At 38.7% G+C, this 17,777-nt stretch overlaps 1 protein-coding gene across 2 annotated transcripts in view; it reads right to left on the bottom strand.

Annotated features, from left to right (window-relative positions):
* The window catches only part of Wdr7 (WD repeat domain 7), a 277,721-nt gene that overhangs the window by 155,539 nt on the left and 104,405 nt on the right, over positions 1-17,777 (bottom strand). For both annotated transcript variants that reach the window (XM_021215119.2, XM_021215120.2), the window contains one exon: positions 5,231-5,344. In XM_021215119.2, the coding sequence (XP_021070778.1) occupies positions 5,231-5,344 (114 nt within the window). The remainder of the gene's footprint in view (positions 1-5,230; positions 5,345-17,777) is intronic.

The following is a 17,777-nucleotide window of genomic DNA, read 5'->3' as shown; positions in this document are numbered from 1 at the left end:
TATCACTAGGGATCATTGGATCACTACATTTTTTTTCTTTTTTTATAAGACCAGTATTATTATGGCTTTATATGACATAATTGTACTAATAGGGGCAAGCTCATTAAAAACTGACCTCCACAGAAAAAATTTTCAATGAAGCAGGATTGATTCTTAAGTGAGCATTCTGTGTGGCTAACTTTTCCTTTATATAGGTATCTACGTGATACAAAAAAAAAAAAAAAAAAAAAAGCATCCTAATTGAGGTTGGAGCAGTAGATCTTCCAAGTGTTACGACGTTTTACACAGCTTTTTAAAATTTCAAACTAAAAGGGCTTTACTCATAACCACATTTATCTCTCTAAGAAAATCACTGTACGTGTCTCTAATGCCTTGTCTCCTACTTAATATAATAAGGACAAACTGAACATCTCACAGGGAGAGGAGTCAAAGGTCACCAGCATTCTCAGGGCAGTGACGCTGTAGTTGTCAGAGCTCAGAAGTCTCATGGAGGAGAAGGTGGAAGAGTACACGAGCCAGCGGGGGTGGAAGACACTAAGAAAGGAAGGCCCTCTGAATCAACAGGAGCAAGGCTCACACGAATAACAAATGAATAAAATAAAACCACAATGCCCAAAAGAACATTATTTACAATACAGACTATATAGTATACCTACATAGGTTGTAATGCTAAGGAAAGTATATAGGACAATAACCTTAATAATATTATTGGTTAAAACAAAAGATCTTCAATATATAGAATATTGGTAGCCCTGAGGTAACTTCATCAAGGAAGCACATTTCCCATGTATACTATATGATATAAAATTCATGTAAAAATAAGCTTTAATATTTTGTACATAAAAATGTTAGTATACCAAAATAAACGTGATATGTAATTTAAGGCACATAGTTAAGAATGTGACGGCCGCTAAGGGGAACAGTAAGTAAATCTGAGCGTTCACAGGCACACAGGCATTGCTCTGCAGTGCTGATCAACGGGTATTGGCTTTAAAAAGAAAGACAGAAATAGCAGCGGCATATTGTTTAAATGACATGGCGAAGGTTTAAATCGTCTCCACCAAGACTCAATATTTTTCTCCCAGTTTTTCCAGCTGTTCTCTTCCAATTAAGTACTCTTCATTTCAAATACACTTAATTAGTTCCATTGATCACACCCCACACTTAGGAGGCTTTCCCGTGCTTCCTCACCTCTGTGAGGCAAACACTAACAAAAGCCACTAGGTTCAGCTTTCAATGTCCTAAAACAATATTCGTACCTCATCCATTCTCAGTCAAAATTATCATTTCAGAGACAACTGTCCTGCTTTTAGCAAAATAGGAAATTATATTTTGTATTTCAACTGATAAATAGTCAAATTACTTCTAAGAATAACTCTCAGATACATACAACAAAAATAAAATTAAATAGCTACCCACATTAACCTACATACATCAAATTATGTCATTACATAATTTTTAGGTATATCATGAAAATGTATTATTAGCAATTTCTTTAAAATAAGCAAAAATATTAACTGAGCTTTATTTCACAAATATTGGATAGCCTTTGTTTTTGCAGTGCTGCGACTCCACAATGCTGCTCATCCCAAAATAAGACTGTGCTCAAAACGGGTTTTTCTCGATGCATCTACCATATTTTTCATAATGCAATTTATATAGGATTCCAGTCAATAAAAAGAAATATGGTTTTCTTCTAAACTGTCACAAAAATCTATACCACAGCTTAATCAAGTCACGCAGTCTAAAGGCAGCCTGAACGATCACAAGACGGTAGCATGCTTGCTGCTCTGACAACATGTTAACGAAGGCTTTTTTGGTTATTTAAAGTCTCTGGATATTGAACAATCTTGCTTCTAGTACCCATGGTGTGAAGCAAATAAATCAACTGACAAATGTCATTCGTCACACATGTTTAGCCAAATTAAACAGATTAAAATACATGGTAGGCAGCACAAATTAATTCTCCAAATGAGACTTACATTAAAACTGCATTAAACTTGTAAGAATATAGTCAAAAGCTTTGATACAACCTCATGAGTTTGTTATTGTGTGATCTAAATTGTTAATTAATTTCTTATTTGAGGGATCACAATGATCTTTATTCAAGAATATTCACGGATCTGTTCTACTACTGAAAAGTTCTCCTTTGCAAGAAATTAAACAGTTACTTACTTTTTACAAGGAAGGCCTTTAGCTTTCTAGGTATTTAAGACAGAACATATCCAGAGCACTGTTTTTAAAAAGCAATAAAAAGGAGCTAAAAAGTCTCTTCCTACTTAAAAAGCATCTGCAAATTTTCTTTAGCTGCTATTGAAAGGAACTGTATTCTTAAATGCTAAATGGTTTCTGAAAATTTGGAGGGTCCTCACAGCATTTATATTTAAATCAGATGATATTTTTACCAGAAGACTTCCATGTTAAAAACAATTGGTAATCCAATTCCAAGTGTGTATGATCCAGACGATTATACACACATAGGTAACATTATAGACTAAGCAGGCTCTAATTATATATTTAGAAATATATATACATATATTCCCACATATATGTATGTGTGTATATATATATGTAACAGAGAAGAATTTGAAAGAGAATTTGAAAGAGAACAAGTAGAGGACATTGGAGGGAAGAAAACAAAAGGGGAAAATGCTACAATTATAATTTCAAAGAATAAAAATTTGTATTAAAAAGTAACAAGGAAGCCGGGCGTGGTGGCAAACGCCTTTAATCCCAGCTCTCAGGAGGCAGAGGCAGGCAGATTTCTGAGTTCGAGGCCAGCCTGGTCTACAAAGTGAGTTCCAGGACAGCCAGGGCTATACAGAGAAACCCTGTCTCGAAAAACAAACAAACAAAAAAAAGTAACAAGGAAGCACCATCATTTCATCTCATGGGAAAATCTGTTGCTCCCCTATTTAGGCAAAACTTATTCAAAGCCACTGCCTAAGTGTACAGCTCTAAAACATAAGCTTTTCAGTAATCGAAGGAAAACACTGAGCTCTCTCAACTTAATAGTAACAGACTTGCTACATATTGCTATGAAAGAAGTAACATCCTACTTTCCATTTATTTTATCAAAAACTTTACTGTTATTTTCTGGTTATATATTATTTTAATTTTTAGTTTTTACTCACTTTTAATAATAATTAGAGATTTTAGTCATATTTTCAACTACTTTTATGCATTTGCAAACAAACAACCAAAACAAAACAAAAAGACCATCAAAAAAAAATCTCACTTTAATTTCAATAAAATTATTCAGTCTGTTTTTATCCTCAGTGCATTCAAAGAAATTGAGCACAATGAATGTGGAGAGTCAGCAATTAAAATTAGTCAAAATGATTCAAAGATAGGCTAAATACGTCATATGTGAACTCTGTAAACTTTCCTGTCTGGTTCCATGCTAGGGAACACAGGTTAGAGTAGCTGACAGCCACTCAAAGTGAGGAACTTTAAAAATAGCATTCACTGCTTACCTTTAGGGTAAAGAATCTATGTATTTCTTAAGAAGTCTATACTGTATACATTGTTACTACAGCATAATCATTCTTGAATTCAATCTTAAAATTGCAGAGCCTTTCACAGCTTAGTGGACATGTATATTCCTCTACACGTTCAAAGCTTTAGGAGTGATCCCAGTTTCACAATTAAAAGATTTCCAGAAAAGGAAGGGCCCAGCTCACAGGCTCACTGTTACGGTGACATGTGCCACCCTGGACCAAACCAAAGATTCCACTTCAATAGCCAGAAGCTGGAAACAACCTAGATGACCCACGACAAAAGAATGAATACAGAAAATGAAGTTCATTTACACAATGGAATACTACTCAGCTATTGAGAACGAGGACATCCTGAGTTTTACAGGCAAATGGATGAAACTAGAAAATATCATCCTGAGTGAGGTAACTCAGACCCAAAAGGACATGCATGGCATGTACTCACTAATAGGTGGATATTAGAAAAAAAGAAAGGAAAGGAAAGGAAAGGAAAGGAAAGGAAAGGAAAGGAAAGGAAAGGAAAGGAAAGGAAAGGAAAGGAAAGGAAAGGAAAGGAAAGGAGGGAAAAAAAAGTACAGAATACCCAAAATACAGCCCACAGAACTCAAAAAGGTCAACAAGCTGAGGGGCTCAAGTAAGGATGCCTCAGTCCCACTTGGAAGGGAGAAGAAAGCAACCACAAGGGGGAGGAAGGGACATGGGAAGGAAAGGAGATGGGGGAGGGGGGAAGAGAGGAGAACATGATCAGTATTGGGAGGGGGAAAAGGACTGAAATCCCTGAAGGCCAGTAGAAAGATTGGAAACAGGCAACCTCAGGAAGTAGGATGTTGGGGAACCCTCCAGAATGTACCAGAGACCTGGGAGATGAGAGACTCTCAGGACTCAAAGGGAGGGACCTTAAGTGAAATGCCCTACATTGGGGAGAGGGAACTTGTAGAACAGAAAGACAGGGCATCAAGTGAGGGATGTGGTTGCCATCCCACAGTCAAAACTTTGACCCATAACTGTTCCTGTCTGAAAGAACTGCAGAGATGGAAATGGAGAGGAGCCTGAGGACAAGAAGGTCCAGCGACAGGCCCAAAGTGGGACCAAGCTCAAGGAGAGGCCCTAAGACCTGACACTATTAATGAGGCTATGGAGCACTCACAAAATGGGACCTACCATGACTACCTTCTGAAAGACCCAACAAGCAGCTGGAAGAATCAGATGCAGATATTTGCACCCAACCAATAGACAGAAGCTGCTGATCCCTGTGGTTGAATTAGGGGAAAAAGGAGGGTGACCCTGTAGGAGGACCAGCAGTTTCAATTAACCTGGACCCTGGAGATCTCTCAGATACTGGAACACCAACCAGGCAGCATACACCATCTGATATGAGGGCTCCAACACATACACATCAGAGGACTCCCCGGTCTGGGTTTAGTCAGAGAAGATGCACCTAACCCTCAAGAGACTGGAGGCTTCAGGAAGTTTAGAAGTCTGGTGGGGTATGGGAACATCCTCATGGAGACAGGGGGGCAGGGAGGAGGTGTGGGATGTGGAACAGTTGGAGGGTTGACTGGGAGGGGAATAAAATCAGAACTTTAAAATGAATGAATGAATGAATGAATGAATGAATGAATGAATATTCCTGCCTTCCTTCCCTCACAAGACACAACCCCAACCAATAAACAACTAGAAAAGTTTGAACCAGGCTGTGAGCTCCAGCACACCCCTCCTCTGCCCAGGCTTACCAGCAGTGATGTCATCATCCGCCAGGTCATGCTCTTCTTCCTGGACTTTGGCTTCTGGGCCCGAGGCATCTGGAGCAGCTGCCATAGTCTGCATGGCTTCCGCCGTGACACCAGCTACAAAGATAAGAGTGACAAGATGTCACTTTACAAAATGGAAGAGATGAGGGCGACCTGTAAAGCTTCACTTACTCAAAAGGTAACACCTGACATGTATAATAATAAACAAATAAAGGAATACACCATTCATTTCTGCTGCTCATTAATATGGGTGGGTGTGCATAGTTAGGTCCTGTGTTTAGTTTTAATCAACATCCAAGAAAATCTGATACAAAATGTTGATGTAACCTAACATTTTTATTTGGTTTCTTTCACCAACACTTTTGCTACACTTACGTTACCTGATTTAGATAGACTAATGCAGCAATTAGACAAACAATGTAAAGTAAGAACTAATTGAAAGGTTACTCTCTTCTATGTTAATATGCCCATACTTGGGGATGGCAGGCAGGTGAAGATGAAGAAGGAGTGTGCTTGCAGACATGCACTGCCTCCAAAGAAAAATATTTCCTGCTATGACAGAATCAGGGATGGGGAACATAATTATCACATTCATATTGGTGTTAATATACATTTACCGTATTATTTCTAAGGTGGCAATGGAAAGTAGACTTTATAGTCCATCATGGTTACTATAGAACTGGAAATTTCTCATCAAGTTTTTAAAAGAAGTATGTTAATATTTGCTTAAATAGCAGCCATCTAAATGTTTTCAAACTGAATGCTATAGATACTGAGGGATTTCTTTTCTTTTCTAAGGTATACTGTCTTACACAATTTCCCAGGCTTACCAAAAGCACCAGAGAGAAAGACCCTTAACTTATTCACCACTATGAGTGATGTCAAGCTGAACCCATTACTAAGTGACCATAGACCTAAAGAGTGACTATGGGAAACAGAATACCATTGTGGTAGCATCAGTTAATCAGAGTCGCTTTAAAGTGTGGGGAAGGAGGGAAGACGCAAAGGAGGTAAATAACTAAAGGAAAGAAAAAGGCAGCAATAATACCAAAAAAAAAAAAAAAGGTCCCCAGTGAACAGAAAATGATGGTGTTACCACTCTATAAAGTATATTTATTGTTGAATTCAAAAGATCAATTTTAGCATGAAGGAAGGCTTTATTAGAAAACTATTAATTACTTAATCAACACTATCTACCTGAGAAATAAACTCAAGGAGAGGGGAATAAAAAGGAAAAAAAAACATATCTCTAAAAGGACACATTGTTCAAATGATTAAAAAAAATCAAAAATCATTTTTTCATATAACTGAATTAAAATATAACCTTTGAAGTCTCATTCTCATTTTTTGCTAACAGCCAATAATTGTAAAAATAATCAGAGAGACTGGAATGGAGATATCAAAAAGAACAGTCTGGACATGATGATCACTAGCACTTTCCTTTCCTATGAAATGAAGAGATTCAGTGAAAGTGAAAGTAGTGGATCAGAAGGAAACCATTTACACTCATCCTATTTAACCAGCGAGACAAAGTACTCAACGTAATGACACTGTTAAGTTCCCTACCTTCTGGCCTGACACCCCACATCGTTTCATTACAAGGTTTGCTAGGAAGCGAGTTCTTAGGACAAGGAGGGTAGTCTTAGAGAACATCACAGCACAGACATGAAGACTCACTCTCATACAACACAGTGTGAATGCTGTCAAGCCAGCCCAGAGCTGTACAAGGCATTCATTCCGCTGAAGACATTCAGGATTGTAGGCAGAGTTTACAGAGTAAACACATACTTCTAAAAACTTACAGTGGCTCTTTGATGGATGTATTTCAGAAAAGGGGGTTATAAAACTTGGAATAAAAACTAAACACTACGAACTAAGATATTTCATGAATAGAATGTGAAATATCCTTAATGAAATATAAACAAATGTGGGTTAGGCATAATGGTGAATGCCTTTAATCACAGTTCTCAGGAAACAGATAGATGTCTGTGACCTGGAGGCTAGGCTGATCTACACAGAAAGTTCAAGACCCACCAAGCTACATAGTAAGAGACCCTGTCTAAAAAAGGGAGAAAGGGGAGGTAGGAAGGGAAATTAGTTGATAAATTAAACAAGTAAGTCTGCAATATATAGAAAGGTTTATAAAATGTGGTCAAGAAGAATTTACCTCAGTGATACAAATCTGGCTGAGGTTAAAAGCCAAACAGTGTAATCCAAAGAGTGAGCTAAACAAAATCAAGCCATCATAGGAATTATTTGTCAAAAGTTGACACTTCTGTAAAGATGATTTTTTTAGAACTATAGGAAAATCAGAAACTGAGGGTGTCTAGGAAAACCTGCAGCTAACATTTATATTTAACAGAGAAAATTCAATCCCCCTCACTCTACAATTGGGAATACATGAAGATTACACTCTGACCATATTTGCCTATGTAAAAATATAAGAAAACTCTACAAACTATCAAAACAGAAGATAAAATGCATGCACTTTGAAAAGAACAATGCGGGCCAGGCGGTGGTGGCACATGCCTTTAATCCCAGTACTCAGGAGGCAGAGGCAGGTGGATTTCTGAGTTTGAGGCCAGCCTGGTCTCCAGAGTGAGTTGCAGGACAGCCAGGGCTACACAGAGAAACCCTGTCTCAAAAAACCAAGAAAAAAAAAAAAAAAGGAAGGAAGAAAGGAAGAAAACAAAACAGAAAAGAAAAGAAAAAAAAGAAAAGAAAAGAAAAGAAAAGAAAAGAAAAGAAAAGACAAGACAAGACAAGACAAGACAAGACAAGAAAAGAAAAGAAAAGAAAAGAAAAGAAAAGAAAAGAAAAGAAAAGAAAAGAAAAGACAAAAAGAAAGAAAAGGAAAGAACATTACCAACTGTTCCTGTGTGGAATTGCATTAGGTTACTCAGTTGACTGAATTCATGTATAGATAGGTCTTAAGCCACCTGGGCTTTCAGACTTAGACTAAGCCCTAACATTAACACGTTTCCAGAGCTTCTCCCTGCACATCACCTACTGTGAGACTTCGCCTATTTGATTACATGAACCAATTCCTCTTAGTTAATCACCTCTCATCCACCTACCTACCTATTCATCCATCCATCCATCACCCACTTATTGATCCTGGTTCTGTCTCTCCAAAGAATACTGACTATGCATACTATTCAAGGATAAAATAATTGCCCATGTAAAAAATACAGAGAATTCCAAAAGATAACTACAACAATTAGTGTTACAGAATAAAAGATAAAACTTGGATCATTGTTACTACCAACGCACCTACCTTAAAGCCTCTTTCGGAAAAGACTACAAACTCCACCCAGCCTCCTCCCTCTACAAACTCCACCCAGCCTCCTCCCTCTGACACATCTACTTTCATGGCCTATTCTCACATGAACTCCCCCTCCCATCATCCTCCCCCCATCTGACTGCCCGCCCCCTCTCGTGTGTTTCTCTGTGTGTGTATGTGTATGTGTGTGTATGTATACCCATACAAGCTACATTGCCCATATGGCAGAGAATATGTAATAGTTGTCTTTCTGAGTCTACTTAAATTTATTAAATTTATTATCACTTAATATAATTTCTAGATCCATCCATTTGTTGGAGAATTTCATCTTTTTTCTGGTTTAATAAAATTCCACTGGGTTACTCTGGAGTAACAAAGACCTGGTGCTGACATGCACTATGAGATGAGGCTCTGGTGAGGACCTCGTGGTAAGTGGTATATAGAATCATAACAGCAAGAGTGTGGAATGAAAGATTAAATGACGATACTAGAAGACAGAACAAGCATGGGGTCCCATAAGCACTACCTCAATCACTCTCAGAAGACATCAGCAATAACTGATCAACCTCCTGCTGCCCTCACCTTTGAAAGGCTCCTCCATCTCTCAATGCTGCCACACTGGAGATAAAGCTCTTATGTATGTATAAGTCATTAGGAGGAAAGTATATCCCAAATAAACCATATCTCTTATACAAAATTAACTCACATCAATTATGGACTTAAATTTAAAATATAAAACAACTAGAACTTTTTAAATTAAAAAAAAAAAAAAAACACTGATCCCTAAGGTTAGACTTGACATTAAAAGCATAATCCACATGAAGAAATATTGACTAGTTGGGCCTCATCAGGATTAAAACAAATTTTGCCCTGCAAAAATCCTATTAAGAGGAGAAAAAGGCAAGAAACAGGCGAGAAAAGAAGAGAATTTTTTAAAAAATCACATATTCAACAGGACCAGTGCCGAGACCAAATATGAAACTTCCAACTCTCACCAGGGAGCAGTGCTCCAATTACTCCAAATACTGTACCAAGTTTGCATATGATCCAGCAGTTACTGCCAGGGAATGAAACCATGTCCTCATGAAAACTAATCCATAAATATATACAGCAACATTATGTATAAAAGCCAAAAAGTGCTCAAAGTGATACAAAATTATAATATAGTCATATAGTGGAATGCTTGCTACTCAGCAATACAAGAAGATGGAGCTCTGACAGCTGCTGCAATAGACCCATGAGAAACTTAAAGGAATCACCTCATTCTATGACCCCAAACAGCTAAGACGGTGAAATCTGCTGACATAGAAACTGGAGAAGTGGGCTAGAAAGATGGCTCAGCAGTTAAGAGCACTGACTACTCTTCCAGAGGTCCTGAGTTCAATTTCCAGCAACCACATGGTGGNTNACAACCATCTGTAATGGGACCCAATGCCCTCTTCTGGTGTGTCTGAAGACAGCTACAGTGTACTCACATGCATAAAACAAATCTTAAGGAAGGAAGGAAGGAAGGAAGGAAGGAAGGAAGGAAGGAAGGAAGGAAGGAGATGCAGAGCGGTGCACTGACCTACGAATGAGCAGGAAGAGGTCAGGGAAGATGCTGTTGAGTGGTGCGGATCACTTTCAGGTGAACACTTTAAGCAACTGTGATGGTGGCTGCACAATTGTACAATTGTATGAACAGAAAAAAGCTCTCCAAATTGTGTATGTTTCGGAAAGGTTAGTAAAATGCATTATACTTCCATAAAACCATCTGGCTTCCTAACATTCTGCATCAGCCAAGCCGCCCCATGCCACTCTGTGTATGCTGTGGGTACTCCCCAAAAACGGAAGAAGAAAGACTAATAGAGCATTCATACAGTAGCAAAGTGAAACCCCACGAGAATTTTCTTCTATCAGGAATACATGACTTTTTCTCACTTGGTTTTGTTTTTGTTTTGATCCAGAGTCTTACATAGCCAGGCATTTGCTATGTGGCTGAGAATGACCTTGAACTTCTGATATTCCTGCCATTATTACCTCAGTGCCAGGACCGATGAAGGAGATAAGCGCTCTACCAACTAAATGACATCATCACCCCGAGAATGCATGCTTTATGAAAATATTTGAACAATGTTCCTGACTGCCTGAACATGCGGTTATGAGTTAACCCTCACAATCTTCAGTACTATGTAGTTACTGAGAAGGGAAGGAGAGGCCATTTTTTCCAATATATGCTCAATGTCATAACCCCCATAACTCTGAGCAGTGATGGCAGCCAACTCCCTGCGACTCCTTAAATGGTCTGGAAGACAGTGGCAGCCAAATCACAACACTCTCAAACCCTCCGTCAAAGGCACTCTTGCCGTCTGTTTTCAGGAAATAACTTTAAAATATCAGGCCATATAAAGATCAATAGCATTTTAAGATAATGCTAAGCACTTTATACTCTATCTGCAAGGGAAGGCATCACAGCATTGCTAGAAACCCCAAAGCTCACTTTGCTGCTCCTGTTTTCCACAATATTTACATGTATGCTGTTTACTCTCTTAAGGCACACAGACATCACAGGATCTGGGGCTCACAGGGGTGAAGGGTACAACGAAAGATTTGATAAATCAACCTTTAAAGACAAAGCTCAACTATATTCTGCTTGTGGGAGTTGAATGTGACCAAACGTATTGTTCATAACCATTAGCCAAAATGATACATTTTACTACATGTAAATTATAAGTAGACAACTAGTTCGAAAAGATACAATAGTCACAAAATGGAATCGAAAATTGTAAGAAAATATTATTTTCTTTCGGTGTTTATACAGTGTGTGCATAGGTGAAGATGTATATCGGTGTGCCTGTAAAGGCATGTATGTGTGGAGGCTTGAGTTTAACATGGGTTTCCTCTTTTATCTCTCTCCATTCACCCACACAGAGCATCTTATCTTTGATACAGGCTTACTGAGAACTTGGAGCCCACTGATTGGCTGGGATAGGCCAGCAAGCCTATGAGATGCACATGTCTCTGCTTCCAGCAACCCTGGGATCACAGGCTTCCATGGCCACACCTTGTACATGGTTAGTTTAGGTTCTTATGCTCTTTAAAGATTTATTTCTGGGCTGGTGAGATGGCTCAGTGGGTAAGAGCACCCGACTGCTCTTCTGAAGGTCCTGAGTTCAAATCCCAGAAACCACATGGTGGCTCACAACCATCCATAACGAGATCTGACTCCCCCTTCTGGAGTGTCTGAAGATAAATACAGTGTACTTACATATAATAAATAAATTAAAAAAAAAAAAAAAAGATTTATTTCTATCTGATCTAGTATAAGGCCTATATGAATGTATATGTACCACATGTGTTTCTAGAGCCCATGGAGATTGAAAGAGCATCGGAACCCCTAAATTAGAGCTACATGGATCTTTGAGTTGCCCGGTGGGGTGCTGGGATCTGAAGCCTGGTCCACTGCATGGACAGCATGGGCTCCTCACTGCTAAGCTCTGACTCCGGCCCTCAGGGGCTCATGTTGGTACAGTAATCACTTTAACTACTAAACCACCCTCCTAGTTCCTGGAATACTATTTCCAATGAAATACAAAGATAAGAGAAAATTAGTGTTTTACTGATATAAAAGCATAAGCTTTTCAAGGCATAAAATTAAAAAAAAGAATTTTATAAGCTCTATACACATAAACTTGCTTATTCATAAACAAAGGTTTAAGCCATCAATTATATGAAGATTCTTTGCTTTTATCTTATAAACTCATTTTACATGTCAAATTACATTTAAAATAAACTGAATATTATTTTGACAAATATACTCAAAATATTGGACATAAATTTCAATAAATTGGATTGAACAGAATACAGTGAGAATAACTTCAATCCAATAACACAAATTATATTAATTAATTACGCTAGGAAAAAACATTAAAGGTATTAAAGGGAAAGAAAACATTGAAAATAAATATATAAAGGTAGCAAGAGATCTAATGAAAGATATACAGTAATTGTATGAAAGAGTAAGTTTACAAATGCAGGTCTTACAAAATGCAACAATGTGCATTTTACCATCGCAGGATTTGCCATTCAGATCTATAATGAGAACTCCGGAAGAAAATGGAAAACCATGGAACCCAGAATGAGGCAGGAAAATAGTAAAAGGAAGTCTCCCTCCAACAGAATGGGGTGGGGAGCCCTGCGCTGAGCAGAAGAGAGGGACAGACATAGAGAGGAAGACTCTGAGACCTGTGGTTTCTACAGCCAAGGTCACTTACTATTGTCAAAGACCTATGATAAAAATCAAGCATTTCCAGTTATATATTAACTTAATATGTGTTGCTTTTAATTAGTAGAAAATATTTTCTTTAATATAAAAATATGGTCTTTAATACAATAAACTAAAACTATATGCAAAATTCTACCAATAGGAGCTGGAGGGATGGCTCAGCAGTTAAGATCATGAACTGAACTTTCAGAGAAACCACATTGCCAGCACTCACAGTGGTCCATAACATCTGTGAGTCCAGTTAAGGAGGACCTGATGCCCCTTCTGACCTCAGAGTGCTGGGCAAGAACATAGGGAACAGAGTTACGTGCAGGCAAAACATCTAGACACATAAATATATTTTTTAATTTCAACAGTAAAATATACATTACTGCCAAAATGTACATCTCATATCCTATATATTATAAGAATTTTTTTCCAACTGGTTTACAACATCTGAGTAATGACAAGTGAAATGAACTCGGGGAAATTCTGTCATGTCATGTGATTATCACCACAAGCAAAGAGACTTTAATCTTGTAAGAGTTTTTAATGCAGCATGTTAACTAATATTGTAATATAAAATGAGTTCAGTTCACTGTAATTTTATAATTTTACAAAGGATTAGAGAAAATGATAAAATTGTTAAGAATGAAGAACAAAAACATGCAAAATGTTAATAAAAATTATATTTCTCATTCTCATAAAATATAGATTTCCGGTGAGATTGAAAACTATATCCAGAACAATAGCAGGCGTTTTGATTTCATCAGTTTCTTGCAACTGTGGTGTTCCCGTGATCTAATTAAAGCACACTTGAGGCAATGATTTGATATGAACATTTACTTTGAGTGAAGTGAAAGCCAGCAATAAGGGAATGTTGTGAATCTCTCCATTGCATTTCAGGCAGAAGGTAGGCACGTATTAGAGGCAGATCTGTGCAGTGCTGACCAACACTGCTCCATGTTCCCCACAATCTCATGACAGACAGACGGCCTGCCTCACATTAATTCACTTCACACCACACATATCGATCCGTAGCCGTTCCCTAGTCTCTCTGCACACACTGCCTGTCTGGCTGCCTACATTCACATCAGCACATACACACAAAGGCCATAGAAGATAACCTTTTGCTTTCCATTAAAGACACAGCATCTACTTTTCCTTCTCTAAGCATCAAAAACAGAAATTATAACACTGTAGATGTTCTCTTATGAAAAGATTTCACACAAAATAATTTGAAGGTAGTTATCCCTTATTCTGAATAAAGATCATTTCAATTTGTCAGAAAGAAATAGGCTTATTACAGACACAATGCAATTAGAGAAATAAAAAATTATTAAAATAGTTTAGGAGTAAATTAGGATATGATTACTTGGTAACACGAGAATTGATGCATAATTACAGAAATACATTTTCCTACCTGATATTTTGAACTATTCATGAAACTGCTCTCATTAAAAAAAAATGTAATTATAAGCCATTCTGAAAACAGCAAAACAAGCTGAAAATGCACAAGTAGTGCACACCACAGGTAGTGCTGCAGCTCAACAGAATGTTAATGTGAGAACATAAAGCTTTATTCTCTTCTTGTCCAAACAGAACTGAAAACAATCTGTAGTAAAAATAATACCTAAAACTTGAACTTCACCATAGATACCTTTTAAGATATGTGTTTAATTTGCAGGTTATAGGTGGACTAAAAGCCATTTTATGTTTCAGAAAACATAAATGAAAGAATGACTCATATGCTGTGACCTTCCAGGTGTTGCAAAACAAAGGCAAAACTGTCCTGACAATGCTAACATTGAAATAGCCTGATCTGAGCCCTCAATTGCATGCAGAATTATGCATCTCAGAACTGCATGAGAATATGTCACTGAACCCCTTCAAAGAGCCATATCCTTTCCTTCCCCTTCTATCTCTCTTCCTTGCTGCCTCTCTCCTTCCTCTCTTTGGACACTAGCAATGGCTGTGCAGACAGAAAGCCAAGTAGCACAAACAGTACCCAATGGATACATGCTAAGCACATATTCACAGTCAGGACACAATGGATACATGCTAAGCATATATTAACAGTCAGGACACAATGGATACATGCTAAGTATCCACATATTAAGAGGCAGGTGCTTTAAAGTCAATGGAAGTGAAGCTGATGGAGGCAGCAAACAATAATGGCTTTAGCAGCAAAGACACTGAATGTGGGCTACATCTAAAGGATGGGCCACATCTAAATGAACCAGTAGGCACAGCACTGCTCATATGGAGAGACAGGGAAGTGTGCCAAGAGCTCACATTTCCATAGTGACCGAGAGCACTTCGGCTACTGTCCGATAAACCTTCTCAAGGCAAGACACACATGGCATGAAAAGAGAGCCTCAACTTCAGAGGCTGCTGTCAGCAGGCTTGAGGGAGAAACTACAGTTACGTGGACATGAGAAATACCCTCACCTGTGTAAAGAAAAGATTGTTTTCTGTATGAAAACAAAGAAAGATGTGTGAATGAATGCAGTGATTAGCCAGTAATTTTCAAACAGAGACCCATTTTTTACCTCATTAAGTAGTTGTGTAGCTGTTGAAGCAGCAAGCATATGTTTTACAGAAGTTTTCATTTGAAGACTATTTTTTTCAAAAAAAAAAAGTTTGAGAAATCACTTTTCTAGATTATTTTTCCAAATACAAGCAATACAAATGGGGAGAGATTTTACCCATTCATTTAAAAGAATTTGGGGTGTGTGTGAGTGGCTTTCTAAGCAAAGGGAAGAAAACTATAGGGGGAATATAAGACCTTTTACTATAGAAATGGACAGGCATGCCACTAAAGCAGACGCCTAAGTGTGTAAGTGCAAGTGTTGAGGTGGAGCCCTCCGAGCAGGGTCTAGCGGGTCTGTAACATGTATAACGGGATGACCCTGAGTGAAGACAGTTCCAAGACAAAAGAGCAGCTTACTAAAAGACCATGGACAAGGGAAGGTAGGTGTGGTAGCATGTGGGGAATGAAGCTAAGGAGACAGCAGATGTTGGAGCCCAACACACAGTGAGAAATAAGCCACTGACAGAAGAAGGAAAGGCTCTGATGGCTAATCCTGGTTGTCAACAGGACGACATCTGGAGCGGACTAAAAGCCAAGCAGCTGGGCATATCTGTGAAGAACTTTTCTGGATTGAATTATCTAAGGTGGAAAGAAACCACCTAGACCTGCATCACTGGAGGTCAGAAGACCCGCACTAAAGCTGGGCCACACCCTGTGTTTCAGTCCACAGAGAAGGACAGAGAGGAAGGAAGGCTGTTTCTCCTGCTTTCCCTCACTGTCACTGGCAAGGTCATTCATCTGCCACTGAGCCACTCCTGCACTGACTTAGGACCTCCTTCTTCTTCAAACTTCCAACATTACTGAAGGCCAACTGAGACATCCAGCCTCACGGACTGAACAATTATCAGATTCTAGGCCTTTCTGTCAGAAGACAACCATTATTGGACTAGCCGGACCACAGCCTGTAAACTACTATGATAAACCCCATTTTAATATATATGGATTCATTATATTAGTTCTGTTCCTCTAGAGAACCCTAACACAGATAGAAAAGGAATAAACTCTTTTTACCTTTTTAGGCAGAGTCTTATTATGTAGCCTTGGTGGGCCTAGAACTCACCATGTAGATCAAGCTAGTTTTGAGTTTATAGAGACCAACCTGACTCTGGCTCCCAGAGACTAAAGGCCTTTGCCACCCTACCAGCTCATAAGCATGGTCCCATTAAGACATGCACATGGCACCATGCGGTAGACAGAACAGAACACATAAAACATGTCAATAAAAAGGTGCTAAAGTTGTTAACTATGCACTGAGAACGTACCATCTGAGGTGAACCAGGAGAGTCCTACTGCTCTCTCTTTGGTTATCAGCATAGTTTCAGGAGGTCAGTCTGGGTAGCCAGCCTTAGGCACTATGGGAAAACTGGGGCCTGAGGGGTTTACCTAAATCTACCCTCTCTGAGAAACAATCAATTTTTAAAAAGTTTTTTAGCAACCTGGTGAAACTGCTTTTTGTATTTGTGTTTAACCAAATGGAAACAAGATAAAACACAATAAGATGCCATTTACTGTACTACATCCAAATATGATCGTGGGGAAGTTCAGCACGGTGCAGCAGCCGGGTTGATTACAAAAGTCACACCAGGAAAATGTTCAAAGGCGGGAAAGGCTCTCTGTAAAACTGCAGTAAGAGACACAAAACAAAGAACCTAGTAACGTGTCACACCCTAAGATCCAAGTATGACAGGGTAGCCTTTATTAAACGCGATTGTTTGAAATAATGAATTAAGCAGAATGCTAGGGAAATCTGGATGAGGTGTACAGTCCTGCGAATGACTCTATTACAAATCTTCCTGCATAAGATGAGAAAGGTGGAAACATAAAAGACACTGAATGGAAAACAGCAGAAATAGGCCAAAGGACTGGACAATGTAAAGCTACAATCTAAATAAATAAGAACTGTACGCGAATACTGCACCCTAGTGTTAACTGGTTTTTACAAGGTATGTGTTAGAAATTCTAAATTACATGAAGTCTACTAAGGTTGGGAAAACAAGCCAATCTACTATGGATAATGAGAACAGATTAATTTTACTCAGAGGAAGAAATTCCAAATAAGCAAAAGGGGGGCCTAAAATGACTCTTTGTGTAATAAAAGTGGGTAACATTCACAAGAACTTTGGGTTCTTTTAAGTAGGGTGATGGTAGCCAGGAAGCAGGAGAAAGGGAGGCAGAGAGAGACCAGGAAAGGAGAACAGAGGACAGAGAGGCAGGCGCACAGAGAATGAGAGTGAGTCCCTTCTCAGTTCTGTCCACTGAGAAGATCTACAGCGTGAACCCAGGAGCAGGAAGCACACCCAGTCCCCGGACTGTTGTCTCTCACAGCTCTACTAAAGGCTCTGCTGGCTCCTTACACACATGACGGTCCCAGGAGGAAGGCAGGGAAGACACAAGAGAGATACAGAGCACA

The sequence above is a fragment of the Mus pahari genome, chromosome 15, assembly GCF_900095145.1.
Source record: "Mus pahari chromosome 15, PAHARI_EIJ_v1.1, whole genome shotgun sequence".
In the NCBI taxonomy this organism is placed as follows: domain Eukaryota; kingdom Metazoa; phylum Chordata; class Mammalia; order Rodentia; family Muridae; genus Mus; species Mus pahari.
Note: the sequence above shows the minus strand (reverse complement) of the source record. Positions and strands in the feature narration are given on the sequence as shown.